Raw genomic sequence first — 27,317 nt, forward strand, 5'->3', positions numbered from 1 at the left:
AATCTATCATTACATTTACATTTAAAGCTATCATTAACTTTAAAAACTGACTTTCCTGCTAAATCAGAGTTCTTTTCATGATTTAATGGACTAAAATGTTAATAATCTAAGTTTTACATTCTAAATAAACATGAAACAAAGAAAAACTCTGCAGTTATTGAGCAGAGCACACAGCTTCACTACACAGGTTTCAAAAATATGTACATTTTACTGCAAAATACTTTAGGCTGGGTGCCGTGGCTCACGCCTGTAATCCCAGCACTTTGGGAGGCTGAGGCGGGCGGATCACGAGGTCAGGAGATCAAGACCATCCTGGCTAACATGGTGAAACCCTGTCTCTACTAAAAATACAAAAAATTAGCTGGCATCGTGGCGGCGCCTGTAGTCCCAGCTACTCGGGAGGCTGAGGCAGGAGAATGGCGTGAACCCGGGAGGCGGAGCTTGCAGTGAGCTGAGACCTTGCCACTGTGCACTCCAGCAGGGGAGACAGAGCGAGACTCCATTTCAAAACATACATATATATATATATATATAAAAAATATTTACATAAACATTAATATATAATATATATATATTTAAAACGTTGTTCCTAGTCACATATCATTTAAATTGAGGAACGATGGCAAGAGGGGTCTGAATGATGTTAATTACTGTAATACTTAAATCAAGTCAGGCAATAATAAACAGTGCACTTGATATATGACAGCATTACAAGAGAACTACAAAATAGTGCACCATATCACCCATAAAAAGAAACTGCTTTACTCAGATTATTAAGCCTGAGAAAAAATCATTGTTATATAAATGATAGTCAATGTATACAATCACTTGAGCTAAAACACATGTTAAGGGCAGTCTATCCTTATGCCCTGGCAATTGGCTGGCTGATTCATCACCAGATGGCTTTACAGAGAATAAACCTCCTCTTACCCCACAACTCCTGCTATTGCAGAGAAAGAAATAGCTGGCCTCACCTTAGGACTATGAGTCTACACAGTAGAAAATGCTTTCCTTTAGTCTATGCATTTCTCATTTTAATAAGATACTATCTACTTAGGCATCCATGTGACAACTTTTCTTTTGGTACCAAAAGGCATGAAAGGGTAACAATTATCTCCATGGGGTTGGCCCAGGACCTAGCTTTGTTTCCTGAAAGAATAAATTGTAGGAGAAAGAAGATTCGGTTTTCTTAATAAAATCAATGAAAATATAAACAAAGGGTGGGTAAAAGTGATAAACTTTACCTTACAAAATTGTAATCTGAACCAGCAGTAAAGCTTATCAACTAAAATAAACACACTAAGGGTTTGCATCAACTGGCATCTGTAATTTTGCCATGTCTTTTTACCCCATCATACAAAGTATCTAAAAGATACAATTTTAAACAAATGTATAAATTCAGGAATCCTATTTCACATTTTCACCCCTAAAAAGTCTCTAATAGAAAATATATCCTCAACACCAGAGGTCTGTCTTTTGATGCCATGTACTTCTGAAAATGAAGGGAATAATTTGGGGCGGCATTTCAACTCAGGATTCATTATCAAATAAAGTCCAAACATACGTCATAATAACTCAGGATCAAAAAAATGCAAATCATATATTATAAAAGCAAACGGTTTTATTCATAATTGGTAGCATTTATTGATGACTTAATATGAGTCAGGCACTGTTCTAAGAATTTCACATATATGTGTGTATACATACATAATTGTTTTTAGCTACAAAAATTCTTCAACTTTTAGAAAATGGACATAAACATTATATACTGATTATACATGAGAACCCCATTTTATAGAGTACTATAAAATAAAACCCAGTTTGTTTCCTCATTCACAAGTCGTAAGCACCATAAGATACTGGGGAAAGAGAGTGGATCAATATAGAAAAATTTCCTAATCTCATAGAGGCAAAATAAACAAATAGCTAAATAAATGAATAAGAAAACTTCAGGGGCAGTGGGAAGAAAGAAACATGAAAAAGCAAAGAGGACAGGATAACTCAGGTGGTGCTGTTTTGGTTGGGGTGGTCTAGGGCACTATCTTTGCAAAATTAACGTGTGCTTAGAACTCATTCGAAAATTCAGCTCTGCTGTATAATTAATTTGATCTGGCACACAGAATGAAATACACTCTTGGAAAAAAATTCATTTATTTTAAATCTCCACCCTTATTTATATAGCTACTCCAAAAGAATAAATCCACAGCTGTGCTTTTTTTGGATACTTACCAAGATACTTGTTTCATGCTCATGTGAACAAACTCATTACTGGGAAATTTTCTGCTTTCATATGCTCATGATTATTCTGGAATGACTACTCTAAATTTTACCTTTATCATCTGCCATATATATTATTAATTCTTTTGTAAAAGGCAATTAAAGCAAACAGGTATAAAGAAAAAATATCAGCTGCAACTTAAATCTGAAATAGCATTAAAACAAACAAACAAAAAAAACACTTCTCACAAAAATAAGTGAAGATGACATTCCAAATACCAAGCCACACATTCTGTATCTGAGTTTATTACATATTTTTAACAGAAGGCTTAGATTTGACAGGAAAAGCTAGCAAGCCAGAGATTTAATAAAAGATTTCTTCATAAAAACCATTCAATAAAATGCTTAAAAGAAAACACCTAAGAAAAAATGTTATATTTTTCCATAAATTATCTAGGCATTAATAATTCTTGCTAGGTTTTCCTTGCCAATTTATGAAAAATGTTAAATATGACTTGTTTGCTTTGGTAAAACTGTACTACCCTTATTAAAGCATAATTTTGTTGCTTTACACCAAAAAATCAATTAAGACTTAGATTCAGACATTTACCAAGTACCTCCTTTGTGCCAGTAACTGTGCTAACTGCTTCTATTAATACTTGCATTCTTTCATTTAACTCCCAAAACAAGCATTCAAGAAACATTTTTCCCTTAAGAAAACTAAAGTTAAAGGCTTATTCAAGGTTACAAATCTAGTATACACAGGAACCACCTAGATTCAAATCTGGACCTTCAGCTACCAAATACGGGGCTTTTCCCACAAATCACTATCTCCTTTGTATTTTTCTTAAATATACCTTAAAATGATGCAGGTGATTACGCTAGTCTCGGATATGGCTACAGTTGGAGTATGACTGACAAGGAATATATTTTAACTTAACAAGAAGTTCTCTGATACTCTGGGCAATAAATGCTGACAGTTCATGTAAATTTCTCCCTACTTTCAATCTTCTCAGCTTCCTGTTTGGCCACCAGCAGGCTCCAAAATTCTCTCCTTGAGAAGTTCCCAAACAAGAAAGAATCAATCAGTTATTAAAAACAAAAACCAAAAATCAGCTGACCAAAATCAGCGGATCAATCTAGAGAAATGAGGCAAATTTAGTAAACTGGGGTACAGCATGGATTAGAAACCTAGAATCTGAAAGAATAGTAAACTATCTCCAGGTTCACTAAGTAACTATCAATCTGAAAAACTGCCAGATCATAGAGCACTAGGAGCAGGAAAAGACATACAAAGCCGTTTCAAAGAGCTGAAACTGTCTACAGGAGGGAGTGACACTGGGAAGAAAGCAGTCTGAGTTTAGGGTCTGTAAAACCCTGAAAGCCAAATGCTTTGATTCACTGTTCTTAGTTCACTCATGACAACCATTTCTCTGTCATGTGCCTGCAATTAATTTTAGCATATCGCTAATTCTTGTGCCCTTTAAAAACAGTTTCTGTTCATCTTCAATACCTTTTCTGATTCACTATACATTAACTATCTGGGAGGTGGGTACAAATCATTTCCATCGCAGCATCAGTATAACATATGAAAACTGAATTGAAACTTCAAAGTGTAGAAAACTGAAAAGTCTCAGGCTCTATTTTAAGCAAGAATGTATTTAGTGAATAGATCACTAACACACTTTACTGTATAACAGTAAGTTGCTAATTACTAGCCTAAATTATGCAGTTTTTATTTTTATCTTCATGTTAAATTATAATTTTTATAAATAATCTCTATACCAGCATTGTGCAACAGACTGTGATGATGGAAATGTTCCTGTTCAATACATTAGCCACAAGCCATATATTAACTATTGAGCACTTGAAATACGGCTAATACAACTAAAAAGATGAATTTTAAATTTCATTTAATTTTAATTAATTTAAATTTACATATTCATACGTGGCTAGTGGTACTCTAGCTAGTTCAGTTCTCAAACCAACAAATGACACTATTATTTACCTTAAGGATGGCTTTCGTTAAATATCTCATACTTACCGTATATAAACATGCAGAATGGCTGATAAAATAATGCATGCGGAAAAGAAAAATTTAATCAAAAGAAAATTAAGTGCTCTTGTATTTTAATTTAATTAAGAGAGTATCACTATAGGCCAGGCATGGTGGTTCACACCTGTAATCCCAGCACTTTGGGAGGCCGAGGAGGGTGGGTCACCCTGAGGTTAGGAGTTCGAGACCAACCTGGCTAATATGGTGAAACCCCATCTCTACTAAAAATATAAAAAATTAGCTGGATGTGGTGGCGGGTGCCTGTAATCTCTGCTACTGGGGGTGCTAAGGCAGAAGAATTGCTTGAGCCTGGCAGGTGGAGGTTGCAGCGGGCCGAGATTGCGCCACTGCACTCCAGCCTGGGCAACAGAGCGAGAATCCATCTCAAAAAAGATAGCATCATTATGACTTTCATACACATTAGTAAATTATATAAACAATCGGGTCTATCTTCTGTCTAAAATTTTTAAATATTCATTGCACTGGCAAGACTGTTCTTTCATATACTGTAATTCTTAGGCTACGGATGTTTAAAGTGATTAGGTTTATCTTTACCAGAGGTATGTACATACCTAGGGCTATTACATACCTCTACACCATGAGGTATGTAACAGTTCAATGGAATTTCTTTGTAGTTTGATTGAGAAGGTGAAATACAAGAATTCTCTTAAGGGAGGAATTGCTAGGCATAGCCAGCCTAAAGAATACTGAACCCTGGGAGGCCGAGGTGGGACGATTGCTTGAGCCTAGGAATTCAGGACCAACCTAGGCAACAAAGTGACACCCTGTCTCTACAAAAAATTTTAAAAAAAAATTGCCAGGTGTGGTGACATGCATCTGTAGTCCCAGCTACAAGGGAGGCTGATGCAGAAAGATTGCTTGGGCCCAGGAGTCAAGGACACAGTGAGCCAAGATTGTGCCATTGTACTCTAGCCTGGGCAACACAGTGAACTGTCTTGGAAAAATAAAAAATAAAAAAATAAAAGAATATTGATATATTTCATTTAGAGAAGAGTTTCTGCAATTTTGAGGGTAAAAAGAAGCTAACATGGATAAAAAATTATTGGCATTAATAGTTAACAAGTGGAAGTAACCCAAAACCTAATGGTAGATACATTTTTTAAAAGTATAAGGCTGGGCGCGGTGGCTCAAGCCTGTAATCCCAGCACTTTGGGAGGCCGAGACGGGCAGATCATGAGGTCAGGAGATCGAGACTATCCTGGCTAACACGGTGAAACCCCATCTCTACTAAAAAATACAAAAAACTAGCCAGGCGAGGTGGCGGGCGCCTATAGTCCCAGCTACTCGGGAGGCTGAGGCAGGAGAATGGCGTAAACTTGGGAGGTGGAGCTTGTAGTGAGCTGAGATCCGGCCACTGCACTCCAGCCTGGGCGACAGAGCGAGACTCTATCTCAAAAAAAAAAAAAAAAAGTATAATTTTCCTCATTATGTTTGAATTTTCTTATAGTAAACGTACCAGAGTGTATGGTGTATATACATGTATTAAAGAAAAACTCAAATCACCTAATCAGAAAGTAATTCTATAACAGAACTCAGTCCACATATTAGTAAACTTGAATTTCTGAAGTCAAAGCAATTTTTGGAATTTGAACTATTGTGCTAAGAGCTCATGGTTGAAAACGTGCTCCTAATTGTTAAATCTAATGATCTCTAGTACTGCTATCTTAAATTACCTCTCAATATCTTTGACCATTCTTGCCTTCTATAAACATCACTCTGGTTTCCTCTCACTTCTGCGGGCACTCCTCATTTAAAGTGTCTACTTTTTCTTTAAATTCTGTTTTTAGGAGGTTACTCCCCTATACGTAATCCCTTTGGGACTTCTTTGAAAACCCTGGGCTTCCAATATTGCTTATTATAATGTCACACATATAATGTCAAGTCAAAACGTTTTTTACAAGATCCAGACCTTCCCTCTAACCGCTTACTAGTCATTTTCAGTTCAAGGTCCTCAGATTTAATTTTTAAAAAACAGAACACTTTCATCTAAAGAAATGTGCCTTTTTTCCTGTTCTCCCTGTCTTAGTGAATGGCATCACCAACTGCCCAGATATCTTATCTCCCACTCCCGCTTTATTTAAGTAAGTCATTATGTCCCTTTGATTCCACCTCCTAAATATCTTTCTTGGTGCCTTTCCTCTTATCCCACTGGTACTTACCAATAAATTACTGCAGAACTCTTTTACCTGAATCCCTTGTCTCTAACCTTCCACTCTCCAAATCCTTCCTCTATCCAGCTATCAAAATTACATTTATAAAAGTAAATCTAATAATTTCACTCCCCAATTTTCAATAGCTCCCTGTAGAGTTCAAGATAGAATTCAAACTCTTCAGTTTTGAGTAAAAAGCCCTGTTAGCTCCCATGTTACTCTGCCCCTCCCTTGTGTTTCATGTTCAACTGAATTTGAAAGTGAAAGCTCTGTGCAGTCCCAAGACCCTTCATAGTGAGCTTCTCAGCAACCACTTCCCCCAGGAAAACACCCATAGAATTCCCAGCCTCCCAATTCTCATCACCCATGCTGCCCTTCACATACACCTACAGCAACTCCTAAACTTCTTCTTACAAAATATACTTATTTTTGTCTATTTTCCCTTATAAACTGAGTTGCTTGAGTAAAGTGACTATTAGTAATCCTGGTATCTCTTGTACCGTGTATGGATGCCTGAAACTTTAGTAAATGTTCAGCAAACATTAATAGGTAGTAGTGGCACAATACAAACTTTTTCTGGTGAAGTTTTATCAAGAGGCCAATAGCCATATTAGAAATCTGACATAAAATTCATTGGGAATTTTCTGATTACTTAGTAGTATGAATACAATCTGGCCGACTGTGGTGATGGCTCACCCCTGTAATTCCAGCACTTCGGGAGGCTGAGGAGGGTGGACTACCTGAAGTCAGAAGTTTGAGACCAGCCTGGCCAACATGGTGAAACCCTGTCTCTGCTAAAAATACAACATTAACCAGGCGTGGTGGCACATGCCTGTAATCCCAGCTACTCAGGAGGCTGAGGCAGGATAATTACTTGAACTTGGGAGGTGGATGTCGTAGTGACCTGAGATCGCACCACTGCACTCCAGCCTGGGCAACAAGAAACTCTGTCTCCAAAAAAAAAAAAAAAAAAAAACACAATCCATTTAATATAAAATAAATCAGACTAGAATTGCAATAAGCAATCCATAGGATCAGTTTCAATATTCATCTCCTCACTTTGAAAGTTAAGCCGTTCACCACCACTGTTAGATGTTCCACCTTATTTCCTCAGAAGAACACCCTTGGTTAAGGAGATCACCTTAAGTTAATGGCTCTTAGGACTAGAATCACTTGTGGACATTTGTACACATAAGCACACTTTATGTGTGTATGTATTTATCAATGTCTAGGCTTCATACTTAAAGACTTCAACTTATAATCATATAACTGGTAAGGTATAGGTATCTGTATTTTTTTTTTTAATTCTGTTGACACCACTGTGCACAGTTTAAGAGGCACTGATTTATGTATGTATGTATTTATTTATTTATTTATTTATTTATTTTGAGACAGAGTTTTTGCTCTCTTGCCCAGGCTGGAGTGCAATGGTGCGGTCTCAGCTCACTGCTACTTCTGCCTGCTGGGTTCAAGTGATTCTCCTGCCTCAGCCTCCCAAGTAGCTGGGATGTCAAGTGCCTGCCACCATGCCTGGCTAATTTTTATATTTTTAGTAGAGACGAGGTTTCACCACGTTGGCCAGGCTGGTCCTGAACTCTTAACCTCAGGTGATCCTCCTACTTCATCCTTCCAAAGTGCTAGGATTACAGGTGCGAGCCACCACACCCAGCCAGAAGCACTAATTTCAACAACAAAGTGCTTAATATTCCATTTTTACACTATGAAAACAAAGTTCAAAGTTTTAATAATATCTAAATGAACAGGGAATTGCAGAAGGCAAATTTTATTTTGTGTAGGAGGGTACCTTTGAACACAAAAATGAAAAGTTAATGAAACACAACTTTTTGCATGAATTATTTAGAAGTACCAAGGAATATGAATATTTTGAATCACAGATTCAGTTCAGGCCAACTGGTGCAAACTACAGGTGTGCTCCCCATTAAGACTACAGAACTAGAAAGTGCAAAAAACCAGGCACTAGTAATTTAATTGCCTTATAAAACAATGTTAACAACATCCCTTCCTTTACCAAAATGCCGCTACAACTAAAATGACTGCTTTGTGAATGAAAATGTAAGAATGCTTCACCTTCTATAAAGGTATTTTAAAATATAAAAGAAGGTGATGATATGATGACAGCTATAGAGAAATTATCCTAACTATATCAAGAAAATGTAGGCTGGGAGTGGTGGCTGACGCCTGTAATCCCAGCACTTTGGGAGGCCGAGGCAGGTGGATCACCTGAGGTCACGAGTTTGAGACTAGCCTGACAACATGGAGAAAACTTGTCTGTACTAAAAATACAAAAATTAGCCAGGCGTGCCGCAGGCGCCTGTGATCCCAGCTAATGGGGTGTTTGAAGCAGGAGAATCCCTTGAACACAGGACGCAGAGGTTGCGGTGAGCCAAGATGGCGGCATTGCACTCCAGCCTGGGCGACAAGAGCAAAAAAAAAAAAGGATATTTTCTAATCTCTCAAATAGACTCCTTCAGCTTGGACTGCATGGGCTGACAAGACGGGAGGGTAGGGGGAGTGGGCTATGAAGCTGACTAGGAAGATCAAAAAGAAAGAAACAGAAAAGATATTACAGCACAGGAAAAGCATAATGTACTGATTTAGAACGCAGACTGGAGGAGGAGACTACAAATTGGGCCCAAGAACAAGAGAGAAAGGAAAGTCAAACATTAGAAATCTTAGTGGCAAGAGCAGACATCTGAGAAGTAGATGAAAGCAAATGGTTGTCAACACAGCGTTCTTTGATGAACGATTCCTACCCCTCATCTTACTATATTTGAAGGGCAGGGGATGTTAATTTGGAATCAACCCAATATCCACTAGGAAAAAGTGCCAGATTCTAGTGATGAGTTATGTTCTTTTTTTTTTTTTTTTTTTTTTTTTGAGACGGAGTCTCGCTCTGTCGCCCAGGCTGGAGTGCAGTGGCCGGATCTCAGCTCACTGCAAGCTCCGCCTCCCGGGTTCAAGCGATTCTCCTGCCTCAGCCTCCTAAATAGCTGGGACTACAGCTGCGTGCCACCAGGCCTGGCTCATTTTTGTATTTTTTTAAAGTAGAGACAGGGTTTCACCACGATGGCGAGGCTGGTCTCGAACTCCTGACCTCGTGATCCACCTGCCTCGGCCTCCCAAAGTATTGGGATTACAGGCAGGAGCCACCACGCCCGGTCATCATTCCTCTTTAAAAGTAGATACCACACACACACACACACACACACACACACACACACACACACACGCCCTACTCCCAAAAGGAATAACTCAATGTCATCTGTGTCAATGTAGTTAGCTACCTGTTTACAGAAACACCTACTTCACCAAAACTACTGGAGTGAAAAACAGTATGTTCATTTTTTAACTGTCTTTTTAAATATAACAGTGATAGGTTGGAAAATATTTCAATAGTACATTCAGAAAATGTAAAACTGAAACATAATTAGCCTCAATTAATTTAAGAGCACTTTAGTCAGACACACACAAATACTAATATCTGCAATTTACTTTGAAATGCATCAAAATACAAGATACACTGATAAATGGAATGATGAATAAACGGCTAGGTATGTGATAAAACTGGTACTGTGTTACTGGTAGAATCAACATGGTGAGTATATGCGTGGTCACTGTCAAATTCTTTCAACTTTCCTGTATATCTGAGAATTTCCATTTTAAAAAAAGAAAAAATCTAGAATAACCACCCCACCAAAACAGAGAGCTCCTTGCATCTCACACTCACCCTCAAAAATGTATCTCCCAATTTAATTCTAGTGAAAAGAGGAAATTAAAAAACAAATAGTTTAGAAAGTAAAAACTTTGGGCCAGGCGTCGTGGCTCACACTTGTAATCCCAGCACTTTGGGAGTCTTGGGCACGCAGATGGCTTGAGCTCAGGAACTTGAGACCAGCCTGGGCAACACGGTGAAACCCCATCTTTACCAAAAATACGAAAAAATTAACTGCGTGTGGGTGCGCGTGCCCTGTATTCCCAATTACTTGGGGAACTCAGGCAGGAGGATGACTTGAGCCCAAGAGATCGAGGCTGCAGTGAGCCGAGATCCCCCCTACTGCACTCCAGTCTGGAGGACAAAGTGAAACAAAAGAAAAAAAAGAAAAAAAAGATAGTAAAAAGAAAAAAGAAAAAAAAAGTAAAAACTCTGGTGAATTATACAATAAACTGACACAGCAGGCTATATATGACTAAATACATTAAAAAAACATTATCAATTAACACATTTGTATGTAAAAATTCAAATCACAAATACGACAGGCATGAATTTAATAAAATTTTGGGGAGTGAGATTATTTCATAAGAAAAAGGAAATGAGAAATTTGATTATACACATGTTAAAATCTTTGTTGGGTAAAAACAACAAATTTAAAAGGCAATGACAATCTGGGAAAAATTTTTTACAGTATCTATTACACAAAAGCTGTTACAAGTGAGGGTAGCAGGGTGATACAACAGAAGTATGGTGATCCTAGAATCTGTCACAAGTGAATATAATGATGAACAATCCTTTAGAAAAACAAGCAAAAGGAACACACACAAGCAATTCAGGTCGGAAATACAATGGCCAATAAGCGTATTTTTAAAAAATGTTAAGTGTTACCAGTAAGAGAAATTTAAATAAGGTTTTTTTTGGTTGTTGTTTATCAAAGTGGCAAAACTGTCCAGATTGGGTGGCTCATGCCTGTAATCCCACCACTTTGAGAGGCTGAAACAGGACGACTGCTAGAGCCCAGGAGTTTGAGACCAGCCTAGGCAATAAAATGAGACCTTGTCTCTGTGAAAAATAAAAAAAACTTGGCCAGTGTGGTGGGTGGCTCACGCCTGTAATCCCAGCACTTTGGGAGGCTGAGGTGAGCAGATCATGAGGTCAGGAGTTCGAGACCAGCCTGACCAACATGGTGAAACCCCATCTCTATTAAAAATACAAAAATTAGCCAGGCGTGGTGGTGTGCGCCTGTAATCCCAGCTACTCAGGAGGCTGAAGCAGGAGAATCGCTTGAACCTGAGAGGCAGAAGTTGCAGTGAGCCGAGATCGCGCCATTGCAATCCAGCCCGGGCAACAGAGCGAGACTCCGTCTCAAATAAAATAAAATAAAATAACTTAGATGGGCATGGCGGCCCATGCCTACAGTCCCAGCTACCTGGGAGGCTGAGTGGGTAGGATCCCTTGACTCCAGGAGGTAAAGGCTGTAGCAAACCATGATCATACCACTCCACTCTAGCCTGGGCATCAGAGCGGGACCTTGCCTCAAAAAAAAGAAAAAAGAAAGCAAATTTTAAAAAAGATATGCAATATTCAGCACTGATGAAGGGTTGAAGTAACACACAGTTTCATATGCCAGTGGTAGAAGAATAAACTAATATAAACTGGAGGGGGTAATTTTATTGAAGTTAGAAAAGGTTTAATTAGTAGAATTCTGCATTTGCATCTGCATTGTATTTTAACCATAATTTGTTGAAATCAAAGAAAAACACTGATTTGCACAGAAATTCAGAGTTAGAAATGTCCATTACAGTGTTGTTTACTTTTTTTTTTTTTTTTTTTTTTTTGAGACAGTCTTTCTCTGCTGCCCAGGCTGGAGTGCAGTGGAACAATCTCAGCTCACTGCAACCTCTGCCTCCTGGATTCAAGCAATTCTCCTGTCTCAGCCTCCCGAGTAGCTGGGATTACAGGTGCGCACCACCAAGCCCAGCTAATTTTCGTATTTTTAGTAGAGATGGGGTTTCCCCATGTTGGCCAGGCTGGTTTTGAACTCTTGACCTCAAGTGATCTGCCAGTCTTGGCCTCCCAAAGTGCTGGGATACAGGCATGAGCCATTGCGTCCAGCCTGTTGTTTACAATTTTAAAAATGCAATTTTAAAAATATCTTTAATTTTCATAAATTGTATGTAAGTAGATGATATGTTTCAGAAGACAGATTCTATACCACCATTAAAAGTTGGAGCCAAAAAGTTTAACTTCACGATAAAATGTTACCAAATTAAACCAGAATAGACAAGATTATATAACACGGTTACTGGCTAGTGGGACTGTAATAGTACTTAATGGTAGAAAATCTTGTTTTCTAAATTTTCTGCCATGTATTAGGATTAGATTTTTAATATAAAAAAGTATTAAAAAATAAAAGGGCCTTCAATTTGCAATGCATTATATGCATTTCTTTTTATCCGAGGAGAAGTATGTAATGACCAACCATAGCAAATCATATTATATAAGGTTTGCAAGATACCTAAATGTTGTGCCGTTATAGCCTCACTGCCTCCAAAAGCTGACCGCAGAAAGTCCTGTATTTGCGATGCTCCTTTTTCACCAAAATAAGTATTCTGCAATTAACCCCTATTATCATCAAGGAGACTCATTTCTCCTACCCTCCTGTTTCCTCAAATCAGTTTCTAGTTGGCTGCCAACCGTTCAAAACCCCTAACCAGTCCCTCAGCTTTGAATGTGCACTTTTTCTATTCCGTGTAACATGTGACAAACCAGTACTCAGTTGAACACCTTCCAGAAAAAAGTTGGTTAAAAGAAGAAAGCCTTCCTGGCCGGCCTAAGGAAAAAAACGTAAGCAAGTCTTTTAAATTGCTTACTTTTCCACCTAAAGTCTCTTTATTTGGACACTGTTTAGAATTAAAGGATGAATTCAGGATTGGGGAAAAAAGCTATTTTCTTAAAACTTGTTTTTTTTTTTTTTTTTTTTTTTTTTTTGAGATGGAGTCTCACCCTGTTGCCCAGGCTGGAGTACGGTGATGTAATCTTGGCTCACTGCAACCTCCTTCTCTTGGGCTCAAGCGATTCTCCTTCCTCAGCCTCCTGAGTAGCTGGGATTACAGGCCTGCGCCACCACCCCAGGTTAATTTTTGTATTTTTGGTAGAGACAGGGTTTCACCATGTTGGCCAGGCTGGTCTCGAACTCCTGACCTCAGGCGTTCCACCCACCTCGGCCTCCCGAAGTGCTGAGATGACAGGTGTGAGTCACTGCGCCCGGCCTGGTTGTTTTTATCCTCTTTCTAGCATCAAGCCCTTTTCTCTACCCTCAAGAATATTATAAAATGATGTGCAAAACTGCCTACGGGGATAGAATGCAGAGGAAGTAAAAAACCATTCCTACAGACTCAAAATGAAAAATATTTTTATTTGCCAACATAGTTCTTCAAATCTAACACCATCAAGTTGGTACCACACTTGGGGCAGTAAGGGAAGGAGACCCCTACCTGCAATTATACCTTTCATTTGGCTTTTACATCCACCTCATGTGGCTACCACAATAAAGCTCTGAGGTAGTTGGCCTATCACTAGCTTCCTGAAAAATTCTTCCCATGCAACAGCATCGCTTCTCCTGTTCAAACATCAGAGGCAGCAGCAGCGGCCATACCCATCCACGTAGGAAACTGCATTGGCCTCTTTATCAGTAAAACTTTGTTCAGGGCTTTAGATTTCGTAGTTTCCAGGGGAGAATAACTGTGAACATTCATGTTGATAAACCAGATGGAAGAAAGGAAATTGCTTTCTCAGAGACTATTCAGGAAGAAAGAGGATACTGCCTGATTTCTTAGGAAGTATTTAGGTGATTAAAGGTGATACAGGTCACTCCTTATCTCTAAAAATACTTCCTTTACTTGGCTTGTGGGACAATATACTCTTCAGTTTCCTCACACCTCACTGGCCACTTTTCAATCCTCCTCAATGGCACCTTCTCTTTTGCTCAGCTTTCCATGTGGAAAGTACCAGTTCTCAATTTCTGGATCTCTTCTCCGTCTAACTCCCTACCCAAGAGATCCCTTTAAGTCTACTGGTGATGCTTAACATTTAACTATCTTCAGTCCAAACCTCTCCTCTGAATTCTTGACTCACATCTCCAACTGCCTACCTGAGGTGTCCACTTGGGTGTTTAACAGACACTTCAAACTTAACATGTACAAAACATTTGACTCTCTAAAGCCAGAACCTAGTAACTTTCACTAATGCCACTACTGTTGCTCTACTCTAAACCATTCACGTCTCTTAAACCAGATCATTCCAATCATTTCCTTGCTTATCTCATGGTTCCCAGTGGCTTAAAGAATACCCAGAGCCATTCTTTAAAAATATAACCCAACTTTTTGGCTGTGCTCAAAATCCTCCAATGAACACTCACAGTACTTAAAATCAACCAATAAAATCTCTATGCAACCTCATTTCCTCCTATAAGCACCTTTTCCTCACTCACCTTCAGCCACGGTGTTCTCCAAATTCACTTATCCCATTCCTGCCTCAAAACCACTGCACCGGAGTAGAATACTCTCCACTCAGATACCTACAGGCTTGCTTCCTTACCTAATGCAAGCTCTCTGCTAAATGTCACCTCAGAAAGAGGGATTCCCTAACCACTCTAAAACAGTTCTCAAGGTGTAGCATAGTGGATAAAGAGGCTATTTTTTTGTGTCACATAGGGGACACAAAATATATATTTATATTTGCTTGAGGTGAAGAAAAATTCATGGCCAGGCATGTTGGTTCATGCCTGTAATACCAGAACTTTGGGAGGCTGAGGAAAGAGGATCACTTAAGCTCAGGAGTTCAAGACCAGCCTTGGCAACATAGTGAGACCTCATCTCTACAAGAAATTAGCTGGGCATGGTGGCACATACTTGTAGTCCCAGTTATTCAACAGGCTGAGGTGGGAGGATCGCTTAAGCCCAGCAGGTCAAGGCTGCAATGAGCTGTGATCCTGCCACTGCATCCCAGCCTAGGTGACAGAACAAGACTCTGTCTCAAAAAAAAAAAAAAAAAAAAAAAAAAAAAAAGTTCACTGAAGAATACGTAAGAAATCATAAAAATAGCTACTTACTGGATTGGCAAAAGTGGTAACTCAGCAGATAAGATGTAGGGTGAAGAGGTTTTTCATATTATTTCTTTTCAACATATTATTTGAAAACTACCTGAATGAACACTTGAAAATAAATTTAAAAGAGCAGTCCTCCATCACTATCTCTTTACCTTGATTAATTTTTCTTCATCGCATCTATCCTTATGTGACTTTATATCATAAAAGAATTATCCATATCCTCCACTATATTGTAAACTTCATCTAATTCCTTTACTACTGGAGGATATAATGGTTTTCTCTTTAATTTAAAAAACAAAACAAGGTCAGGTGCTGTGGCTCACAGCTGTAATCCCAGCACTTTGTGAGGCCTAGGCAATGGATCATGAGGTCAGGAGATCAAGATCATCCTGGCCAACATGCTGAAACCTTGTCTTTACTAAAATACAAAAAATTAGCCAGGCATGCCTGTAGTCCCAGCTACTCAGGAGGCTGAGGCAGGGGAATAGCTTGAATCCAGGAGGCGGACATTGCAGTGAGCCGAGACTGCGCCACTGCACTCCAGCCTGGAGACAGAGCAAGACTCCGTCTCAAAAAAACAAAAACAAAAACAGACAAACAAAAAACCCCAAAAAACAAGCAAACAAAAGCCATGCAAATGGTTTTCATTACTTTTGTGTCACCTTTCTTCCCAGCATCTTTTATTTACGTAACATGTATTCTATTTATAGATGTGCACGGCTTCGTCCTTGGCTATATTAAGTGTATGGCCAGGATGAAGACCTAAGAGTTTGGCCTGTTAAATTTATAAATGTCAAAAAGCCAGGAAGGAAAGCTAATCCCTTGGATGAACGAATCATGATTCAAGAAGATCCCAAGTTTTAACTATGGCTACGTTCACGGAGATGAAATTTAATAGGGTGCAATGGTAAAATACTGCTTTAAAAACATCATCAGTGTGTATATACACAATGGGAGAGATCTAGCTATGTGTAAAAATGTTGATTTATGTTGACTACGTCAGTGGTTTCCAGACCAATTTTCTGGAAAACAAAGTAAGAATCAACATAAGGCTGCCAACTTTTTATTGGTTAATTAGGAACACTAAAAGAAAACAAAACCCCATGACCAACATCAAAAGAAACTTAACACCTATCATTAACAGGTGTTACTAACACTATCATTTAATAAAGGCCATTTATGAACATTAGAAAAGGAGAATAAAATCTCAGAAAATAATCCCTTGAATTACATAACTATAACTTGAGAAGCCATATAACGTTTTTCTCTCTCTCTGTTTTTTTGCTTTGAATTAGCAGAGATTACTGTTGTTAAAGAGTTGATACAATTTTAGACTTTAAACACAAGTGTATGGCTTGAAATAAGAAAAGGGACAATTTCACTGCACTTTGCATTCAGACCCTAACTGCAGAATTAAATATGGAAACAAGATCAGAACACAAAGAATGGCACTGACAGAACTGATTGAATCCAACTGAGAGATGTGAGGGATGGCAAAGGAAACCACATGAAGTTGGAGGTGTTGTTAACATTTAGACAAGAGAAAATCTAGTTAATACACTGAGAAAAACCTTACTTCATCTTACTTCTAAAGACTGAATTGCAACCAATGGGAAGAAGTTACATAGTAAAAGCAGCTACTAGCTCAATTTAAGTAAGATCTTCCTATTACACTTTTTGGAAGCTAAACAGGCTTTTCTATGTCCAGGGAAGGGTTTGTGGAGAAGTTGGACCCAATAACATCTCAGAGATATTAGTAGTGGGTGGCACATTGTATGAGCTGACTTCTAAAGTTCCCTTGAATTCTAAAATTGTATGAACCAGAGTAAGGAAACAAGTGGTACTCTTTAACTTACTAAGATGAGTAGAAAGAATTTTGGCTTTAGCCAGAAAGACAAAGGTTCAATTATAGGCCCTATCAGTTAGGAATGTGTAACACAGAGGCAAAGTTATTCACTAACTTTATGCTTCAAATTTTTTCAATGTGTAAAACTAATACCTTAATTTAGAAATTTGTTGCATACATTAAATACACACACATCACAGACACATACACTTCCTGGCACTTAGGAGATGTTCAATATTTAGTAGGTATTATTCAACTATTCAATAAATATTGTGTTTCAAAGGGTAATATTTTCTATATCATTTATTAATTATGGATATACCTAAAAAATGACTTGTTCTCTGCTATGTGTCATTTGTTTTTCAGACCTCAACAATGCATGCTTGGGATTCTTCTCCACTTCTATACTTTGTCGCAATCCCTGTTTGTATGTAAGTAGATTTTATGAGGTTTTCTTTAACTTTGCTTTTGCTGTTTTGTTTCTGCACCTTTATTTGATACAAAAGTGGGCTTTACCGGTAACACACATTGGCTATGTCACTGGCTTTGGCTAAAACATTTCTGCTAAACTGTACAATATACCCAGTTTAATCAACCACACTACCAGACAGATGTTTTTTATCTCTCACAATGGCTAACTCACTGCTGAACAATGCTTCATGAAATATTTGAGTAAGTAAATCAAAACCTAGGGTATTTGATTAGAAATTTTGGTTATTAATGAGATAAAGATGGTCTGATATTTATTCCCATCAAAAGTATCCCATTTCTTAATGAAACAGATCAACATTGAATGCTTCAGTCAATATTATCTACTCACCAAGCATTCTTTAAATGGCATGTAACTGCTCTTTTGTTATACTTCCAGAATAATTTGCAACTGTACAGATTTTTTAGTTAGCAATTAAATATCAGGTTGTCTGTCAGATACTTAGTTGAAAAGTACACTGCTTAACATCCCAGTGTTTGGGACAGATAAGAAAGAAAAGTCTTTACATATTAATTAGTATAGAAAAAATATTTTTCAGGAATAGAATTTTGTGGAATAAAAAAAATTTTGACAAAAAAACTTAAGCATATACAATATTTAGTACTAGATGAGCATTATCTAATTGCAATCAGATACAATAATAAAACTAGTTCTTTTTTTCAGTAGATAAAAAGGAACAAGAAACTGATACTTAGAACAAATCAAACAAATCACGAAGCACAGAATTTTAAAAAGTACCATAGCAGCATTAATATGCAGAATGTATGCTAAGGTTTACAGTATAAATTTCACTATTCTAATGTTAAAATAGGGAACAGGCAGATTATTTCCATACAAAATAATCTCAGAACACAATGAAATTTACCAGTAAAATACATTTAAAGCATGACTGAATATAATTCCACACACTGAAATTTAGATTTTTTAAAGTTGAAATTTAAGATAAATAATAAATCCTTTAAAGAAGTCTATTAAAATGCAACATAAAATTAAACGATTAAAATTATAAGGCAAGAAGAGAGCACTTTATGGCAAAATCAACCCAATAAAAAACAAAGTTAATATATCTTAAAATGTAAATTCTAGTTTAAGTTGAAAGTAATCACTAATAACTCATTAATGATTACAACTCATTAACTGGGGTAAAATAAACATCACAGGTTCTTGTTCTTGTTAGGTTCTTGTTATGCAGAGGGCTATGTTTATTTTTAACATAGCCTATAGAGTTGATCATCATATTATTATAAAACACTATTGATTTTCAAGAAATAATACTAAAACCTACCATTAAGTAGTAGGGAAAACACTGCAACACTTCGTTTTTATGAAAAGCACATGTTAGGACATCTTTCCTCATTTAGTAAGTTACTTTATACAACTAAAGGTCCATTTCAGGAGAATTTACTACTTTTACATCACAAAGGCAAGAACTTGATTAATAACGGTGAGAATCAAGTTCAGTGATAGTCACAGCCTACTCAAGGAGAGCGTAAAGAAGCTTTCTATACATTTTCACAGGGTAAAAGGGCTGGGGGACACAGGAAAGATCACTCTGCAGAATGGACCTTGAGTTTCATTTGGCTCTGCCTTCCATTAACAGTCTGGCTTGGGCAGACAAGTCAGTTAACTTTCTGAGTTTTAGTGTCTTCCTCTGTCAAGTGCACTTGGGCTCTTCCGTGTTACCTACAAAGTTAGGAAGAGCTAAAGGCAGCCCTAGTTTTACTTTTTAAAAAATAATGACAGAAAAATACGTAACTTGCTATTCATCAGTGTACTGTTTCCAGAGCTGAATTCCTAAGTCTCTGAAGCATACCCAGCTAGGGTTATACCAGTGAAGATCCAGATACTATAGTCAAAATGTCACTCTCTCCTCTCCCATTATTCCTCCACCTGCTCCTCCCCATCCTGCTTTATCCTCTCTTCTGGTGTGTTTTAAGAAGCAACGCCAGCAAATGGCTGTATGCATTGTAAACTTGAGGATGAAATCGTTTTAAAAGATGCATTTTCAATCAAATGTATCATCTGCTTCGCCAAATTCCTCCCAAATGGCTGAATTTTCATTAACAGAAGAAAAATGAGATAACTTCGGAAACAGAAATGAACTGGGCCAGTTGTTTTGTTTTACTTGCTTAAAAAATAAAACGGAAAGATGTATCTATTCCCTCAGGAACATAAATGCATTACCCGCCCATTGAAAAAACAATTCTGCTGGTTCATTTCCCTGACACAACAGCTTCGTTGTCAGGCCCTCTCCAGCCCAGGCTCCAACGTCACCTAGTAATTTTATATTGATCACCTTGGCAGTGCTTGGACTCCAGCAGGCATAGTCCCTGTCTCCCTTACATTCCTCAAAAATAAATTAAATAAATAAATAAAACTCTACGAAACGCCACCGAACAGAGATTCTGTGACTTGGTATACAAATCCCACGTCTTCCCGCCCTGCGTTAGACAGCTGCAAATGTTATTTTTTCATCGCTTGTATAAAATGGAAGCGAAACGTACCAAAACCCTATATTTGAATCCTAGGACAATGAAGCCGACAGGAAGCCACTCTCTCCTCCCCCGGGTTTACTACGGAGCCAGAGCCTCCGCGGGGTGCAGTCGCCTGGCAGGGTGCATGACAGCGCTTCTTCCACGCCCTCCCAACGCGTCCAAAAGGCTCCTCGCCTGACCTCGCCAACCGCCTCACACCTCAAAACCAACCACACAAAAGGGATCGGCCCGGGGAACTGCTCCAATCGGGGAAAAATCCCTTCCCCAGCGACAGCGCAGCCATTCCCTCCAATGCTCCGCCCGCACCCCTCGCAAACTGCTACGGCGGAAGGGGGAGGGCTGCACAAAGCCAGGAGAAAGCTGAAAATGAGTCAATGCACTTAGGGGACGCGGAGGCGGCGGCAAGGGGCTCGGGAAAGCCGGGGGGCCGCAGGACTGGAGCTCCCGAGGGCGGCGGGTGGGGGATGGGAAGGGTGGTCCCGTCCAGCCCCCGGTCCTGGGCGGGCAGAGGGTGGGGGTGGCGGCGCCGCGCGGAGCATCCGGGAAGCGCCCCCTTCGCGGTCCAGCCCCGCAGCCCCGCACCCCCGCCCCGCGGCGGGCCGCGCCCGAGTCCTCGCTGCAAACCCGAGGAGCAGGACGTGGAAAAGCAGCCGCCGCGGCGGCTGCGGCGCCTACACCGAGCAGCCGATCGCATCACTTACCCCTCACAGTGGCGAGAGGGACCGGACGGGGGAGGCGGGGCGAGTCGCGTCCCGTGAGTCTCTCGCACGCCGTCCTCCCCCCACCTCGTCGTCGTCGCCGCCGCCGCTGTTGTCGTCGCTGCCGCTGCGGTCGAGCTCCGGGGCCCTCAGCTCCGCTGGGCAATAACGTTATTCCACACACGCCCCACACATAGCGGTAACGGCAAAGAGCGGCTGCCTAGTGCGCAGGCGCCTCGGGAAAGGGCGAGGAGCCGGACCCTATCCCCTCCTCCTGCCCAGTTCCAGCGATTCCTTACTGCGCAGGCGCCAGACACAGACAATGAAAAGGGGTTGTGCGAGGGTCTCACCCACACGTTTTTCCAGCTTGCCCACTGCGCAGGCGTGCCCCGAAAGACCAGCTAGAACAATGAAGAGGACCTCGGAGTTAGGTGGGACCGCAACCAACAAGGACTACAGTTCCCAGCGGGCAGAGCGCCAACTCCAAGTGGAGGTCCGGTTACTGGGCATGCTAGGAGTTGTAGTGTCGGCCGCCTTTACAATCTAGGCTGTTTGGAGGATTTAGAGCTTCTATTTCTTGAGGATTTATTCGACCGTTTAAAAAAATATCGCAATCGAAGCAGGGTTCAGAGGTTCCTCTCTGCGTCCTTGAGTAACCTAGGGATCAACTGCTGCATATTAGCAAGTTTCGAAGCGTCAAGGCCTTCAGTGAGCCCTTTCTGTCATTTGGGGTGGTCCAGGCGGCAGAAGAGTGGGATGGAGGCGGGACTAAAGCAGGCTGGGCTGGAGGAAGAGGGCGGGGCCTGCAGGCCTGTCTCTTGGCAACAGGCTCTGGCAGCCCAACCGTCCGAGTTAGCGCCTGGTGCGCAGTGGTCTCTGGGAATTGTAGTGTGACTGGAAGGCTCTCAGGATTGTCGAGCTTGGAGGCTCTGAACGTGAGGACTACAACTCCCGAGGTCCAACGCGAGGGCCAGTGGGTGGGAAGAGCCCCCACGAGCTTCGTGCGGGATTCTAGGCTCCCCTGTGACAGCCGCGGCAGGAAGCAGGCGGGCGCTCCCCGGCCACAGGCCTGCTGTTTTCGGAAGGGAGAAAGCTGGACATTTCCCCACGTAACTCCCACCTCTGGGCCTAGAGTGTGTGCATGGCGAAGTCCCCGGAGAACTCTACCCTGGAGGAGATTCTGGGGCAGTATCAACGGAGTCTCCGGGGTGAGTTGCTCCAAACCTCTGTCCCTAGCCCCGAGGTGTCCAGGGCCTAGTGGGCGGGAGCGGACCAGGTGCGTCTCCTAACACCTGGGTCTGCCCCATCCTGGCTACAGAGGAGCAAGATGGATGTTTGCTGTGGTCTTCTGAGGAGGATGAAGTAGTTTGATTTAGTTTTTACAGTTAAGCAACGATGTTTCCTCAGATTCCCTTAGTTACCTGAATCAACTCCTTGATCTTGGCATCCTTCTCAACCAGCGACAGCAGAGGCTCTTGGATAGCTCTATGCCATTTTTGCCCAGTTCCCATACTTTGCTGTTTAATCCAATAAAAGTCTGATGCACAGTTGTTACACATTTAAATTATGGCATAGTGGATTGAATGTGATTTATAGAATCCGAGGGGGGAAACACTAATAATTATTTTAATCACAACAGCCCCCATTTAATTGGTCTAGGCTATTTGCATACAGTAAATCATCTGCAGCTTACAACAGTTGTATGAATATTTTACACATGGGGAAATCGAAGCTCAGAGAGGTTGAATTACAGGCCAGAGCCCACACAGCTGGTTAGTTGCAGAGCCAGGTATTATCAGGCTTGTCTGTCTTCAAAGCCTATCTAATCAAGCCATAATTACTATTATCAAAACCTTATTAATTGAGATTGTCTTACCACATTAGCCTATGAGCAAGTATCTGTACAAGAAATGTCTGGATTTATTTTCTTTTAAGCTCTGTTGGACTTAATGTTTGTACTTTTAGATGGCGCTGTCACCTTGGACAATATATATGGCATCTAGAAATTTCAATTCTGTTATAATGGAAGTTATGGAATTGTCCATAGGGTTATTGTGGGGAGCAAATGAAATAATCCCATAAAGCAGCGATTTTAAGACTCCTTAAAATGTTTACCTATAGTAAGAAATAAATTTTATATGGGACATATGTGTACATATAAACTATAGGTTTCAGTGAAGAATTTTTATTCTACTAAATGTAATAAACTCTGCTTTCTATTCTGTTGCATTTTCATAACCCTCTAAGTCATGACTGTTTACGACATTTAGAAACTAAGTTATGAAGCATATGTTGTTCTGCATAATATGCCTACTATGTGTCAGTGCCTCCTACTATGTGTTAAGCATACCAGGTGCTAGGCAGGCAGTAAGGAACAAGACAAAGTTCCTATCCCCATGGAGCTTCTAGATTACTTGGGGAGAAAGACAACAAAAAATTATAGATTACTATGATAGAAAATAAGGGTAAACATCACTGCTTACTAGACAAGCACTCATTAAATGTTAGTTATTATTTATACTTGTTACTTAGAGCAAAGTGAAGGTTTTTCAGTATTAGAAAGTTTATCTTTCCATGACTGTAGATTTTATAAGGGTTACTATGCATTGTTACATCTGTCAATTGTGTTACAAACTGTCAACATCCTCAGTATTCAAACTGCAGGAGTAAAAAAACTGGTTTTAATGAACACCTTCCTCAAGCTACTGATGTTTCAAGAGCTGTTAGATACAAAATAAACACTTGTAACTTTTCATTTGGAAGCAAGAAAAATACTGTGCACAATGATATGAGTAATTTTAATTTTTAAGATTGGCAAACATTTTTTGTTTTCATTGAAAGTTTTTCCTGATGCTTCTCTTCCTTTGACCTTATTTTAAGTCTTTATATAATTGTTGGAGGCTATTTAACATTAGGCATTTTAACGCAGTAAAGGGGTTCCTTTTAAATTAATGTTATAGTAATATGTTTAATACTAGTGGTACTGCTTTCAATAATTACAGAATGAAGAGTTTTCATTCAAGGATAATACATTTTAAAATTAGTTTGAAATAAAATTTAAATTTAGTGTGATAACAATATAAGGTAGTGGAAACGTTTCACCAGGAGCGAATACAAGGGATAGAAAAAGTTGAACAACTTTTAAAAAATACATAGTCGTAATTTTAACAGTGAATCGAGAAATGTAACCTGAAATGTTTATGGGCTTTTCAGGACATATCATTTATTTAGTAGCACTTTTATTTTTGTATGTTAGCTTGTATAACAGCTTCTGGAAGGAAACAAAACAGAATTAACCCTGAACTTAAGTACAGTCAGAAGTTCTTCACAAATATAAATTGCCGTTTTTGAGTAGTATAATGTCATTTATTTATTTATTTATTTATTTATTTATTTATTTAGAGATGGAGTCTCGCTCTGTCATCCAGACTGGAGTACAGTGGTGCCATCTTGGCTCACTGCAGCCTCTGCCTTTTGGGTTCAAGCAACTCTCCTGCCTCAGCCTCCCAAGTAGCTGGGATTACGGGCATGCACCACCATGCCTGGCTAATTTTTGTATTTTTAGTAGAGACTGGGTTTCGCCATGTTGGTCAGGCTGCTCTGGAACTCCTGACCTCAAGTGATCTGCCCACTATAGCCTCCCAAAGTCTGGGATTACAGGCGTGAGCCACCGCGGCCAACCGATAATTCCCTTTAAAGTAAAATATTCTGTTTCTTAATAAACAATGCTGGAGTTATGTGGAAATTCCTTATTTTGAGTGTGCCTAATAATTTAAGAATTGTATTACTATGTAGTAAGATAAAATGCAGTTTAAAGTTCTGTGCCTTAATTTGTTTTGGTTTTGTTGGTTTGTTTGGTTTTGTGTACCCACCATTACTTCCCCAAAATGCCTTGCATAGTTTATGATTAATGGAAACCTAATAAACAGTCTGGTCTTTCCTCACCTGTTATTCCTCTGGCTTGTAAGTAACTGCACATGTAGTCACTACTAATATCCCTTCATTTGATATTCAGCTAGGAAGTAGCTGCATAAAAATGCAAAATGCTTTTCCTATTTTCCGTGATCGTACTTCCATTTTAAAAAATCTTTTCCTTATTTCTTTAATGTTGGTACTATTATGGCATATCAATAATTTGAAGTTCTAATGTGAAAACTGAGTCAGCGTTTACTTTCTTGTTTTTAAAATGAGGTCGGGCGCGGTGGCTCACGCCTGTAATCCCAGCACTTTGGGGGGCTGAGGCGGGTGGATCACCTGATGTCCGGAATTCGAGACGAGCCTGAGCAATATGGAGAAACCCTGTCTCTACTAAAAATGCAAAATTAGCCGGGTGTGGTGGCAGGCGCCTGTAGTCCCAGCTATTCGGGAGGCTGAGGCAGTAGAATCGCTTGAACCTGGGAGGCGGAGGTTGCGGTGGGCGGAGGTTGCGCCACTGCACTCCAGCCTGGGCAACAAGAGTGAAACTCTATCTCAAAAAAAAAAAAAAAAAAAAAAGGATCTTTTCCTTATTTCTTTAATTTTGGTACTATTATGGTATATCAAGAATTTGAAGTTGTAATGTGAAAACTGAGTCAGCATTTACTTTCTTGCTTTTAAAATGAGATCCTTGCCTCATTTTGACCCTGATGATCTTGGGGCAGCTCCATGTTCACCTTTCATCCATTCCCTTAACACTTTTCAGTGATTTGCTCTTTGAGTTCTCTAAAGATATCTCTTGCTTTGGGTCGCCTATGCCCCTTTACAAGAAATTAGAGACATTTAGTAATACTTCTTCAAAATGAGAGTTCTGGCAGAAAAACCGGAAGGCTTTGTTGCCCGCACGTATCTGTTGTATTATTCCTACATCGTAAATGGTCTGAAAGTTTCCAGTGTGGTTAAAAGTGGATATATACTGGGTATCCTGGGAACCACAGAATTTAATCTAGAAGTGGGAGTGATTTGGGAGGTCTCTTGGCAGTATGGTTAGGTGTTCATTTACTCTATGGGTAGTTGTAATTCAACACCCACAGAATGGCCGAGAACTACATTTGTAAGTGGGCAAGATAGCACATGCCCCTTCTCTAAATTCAATACATCATTGTATAAAGCCAAGAGGTATGAAGTAAACTATTTCAGAGCCCAGAAGGAGTGAAAAAAGCCACAATCACAGGCAATCCAGGCTCTATTTTAAGTACTGCACACTTGAGTGAAAGGAGAAAAATTGCTAGAAATGCAGTATCCTAGCCTTAATAGCGGAATCATGTCTCATCTCTTGCTACAGCATTGGGAATAGGTAACAGTTTTATCAACACCACCTATATACATGACTCACCTATTCGCCTAATTCCTAGCCACCTTTGGTTGGGTGAGTATAAGGAAAAATGAAACAGACTTCTTGTATGACAGGAACTCATAATTTTTTATATACATTTTGCGTTTTGGTTTTACCCTTTCAACATTTTGGTGTTTCAGCCTTTAGATAAACTTACGGCAAGAGTGTGGTGGAGTCAGAGGAGAGGATGTGGAACTAGGAGCCAGGTCACTGAACTTACTTTTGCTTTGCTGACAACCATCTGTGTAACCTTAGGCAAGTGAAAGCAACTGTTCTTGGATTCCCATTTCCTCATCTGTAAAATGAAAAGTTTGGACTGGATGTGAGAATTATTGCCTTTAGGTGCCAAGCAAATGATCAAAAGGTATGATGAAGTCAGTGCAAGACATTAGAGAAATGATGAGGCTTATGGCCAAATTGGGCAATTTTTGCTTTTTCTCAAAACATTTCAGTTTCTTTCTTGCTCCCTCCCTCTTTGCTTCCTTTTTTTTTCCTTCTCTCTTTTTCCCTCTTTTCCTCCCTCTTTTCTTCCAAGAAGGAAGCCAAGCGAAACACACACAGAGCCTGACTCCCCTTTAGACACCACTCTCTGACGCTTTGATCATTAATGTTCCTCCCTTCAGCACTTGGTTGGATCAGATGAATGATAAGGGCTATGTTTTATCTTATGGAAATGAGAGTAAGGAGTTGAACCAGGTACACAGAAAGTGAGCGGATGAATATGGAAGAGAATATACAATCTCGGGGATGGGCTTTATCTTTATGAATTGATGTAGTTCAAGAAAACCAAAGATAAGGTTGACTTTCTATGTTTTTCTTGTATATAATTAGCACATCTATCCAAATCCTGCAAAGTGGCTCACAATTGTAGAAGGGCTGTGTTAGTCTTACTGGCCGACAATTTGGTCAGTGTATTCGCCAGCAGTGATATCATCTGGCTGTCTTAAGAAAATGTGTGTAACTCAAATAAATGTTCGTGTTTTCTCAAAAAACTTGTATTTCTTTTTTCTTCTTTTTTGTTTTTCTCACATGTTTTCTGGATTTTTAAATATTGTTTGCCATAAACACTATATATGAATATATACACATAAACATGAGGGGTTTTTTGCCAATAAAATTCAAATTACACATATTCATTTTTTGTTTTATATACTCATGTGGCTTTTCTCTCTCTTTTTTTTTTTAATCTC

General features: G+C 39.5%; 2 protein-coding genes across 13 annotated transcripts in view; one reads left to right on the top strand and one right to left on the bottom strand.

Moving 5' to 3' along the window:
• CEP170 (centrosomal protein 170) overlaps nt 1–21,056 on the bottom strand; it is a 127,249-nt gene extending 106,193 nt beyond the window's left edge. For 7 of the 8 annotated variants that reach the window (XM_073011878.1, XM_073011875.1, XM_073011874.1 and 4 more), the window contains exon 1: nt 20,820–21,056. The gene's annotated coding sequence lies outside the window, so the exon portion shown is untranslated. Of the gene's footprint in view, nt 1–20,127; nt 20,567–20,819 lie in introns of those variants that run through there. The other variant, XM_073011872.1, reaches the window with a different exon arrangement.
• A 488-nt stretch (nt 21,057–21,544) lies between these two features.
• Nucleotides 21,545–27,317, top strand: part of SDCCAG8 (SHH signaling and ciliogenesis regulator SDCCAG8) — a 246,249-nt gene continuing 240,476 nt past the window's right edge. For 3 of the 5 annotated variants that reach the window (XM_007989963.3, XM_007989969.3, XM_037986195.2), the window contains exon 1: nt 21,545–22,024. In XM_007989963.3, coding sequence (XP_007988154.2) covers nt 21,958–22,024 — 67 coding nt within the window. In that variant the 5' untranslated portion in view covers nt 21,545–21,957. The remainder of the gene's footprint in view (nt 22,025–27,317) is intronic. The other 2 variants (XM_007989967.3, XM_037986199.2) reach the window with 2 other exon arrangements.

Source organism: Chlorocebus sabaeus, chromosome 25 (assembly GCF_047675955.1).
Source record: "Chlorocebus sabaeus isolate Y175 chromosome 25, mChlSab1.0.hap1, whole genome shotgun sequence".
Classification (NCBI taxonomy): domain Eukaryota; kingdom Metazoa; phylum Chordata; class Mammalia; order Primates; family Cercopithecidae; genus Chlorocebus; species Chlorocebus sabaeus.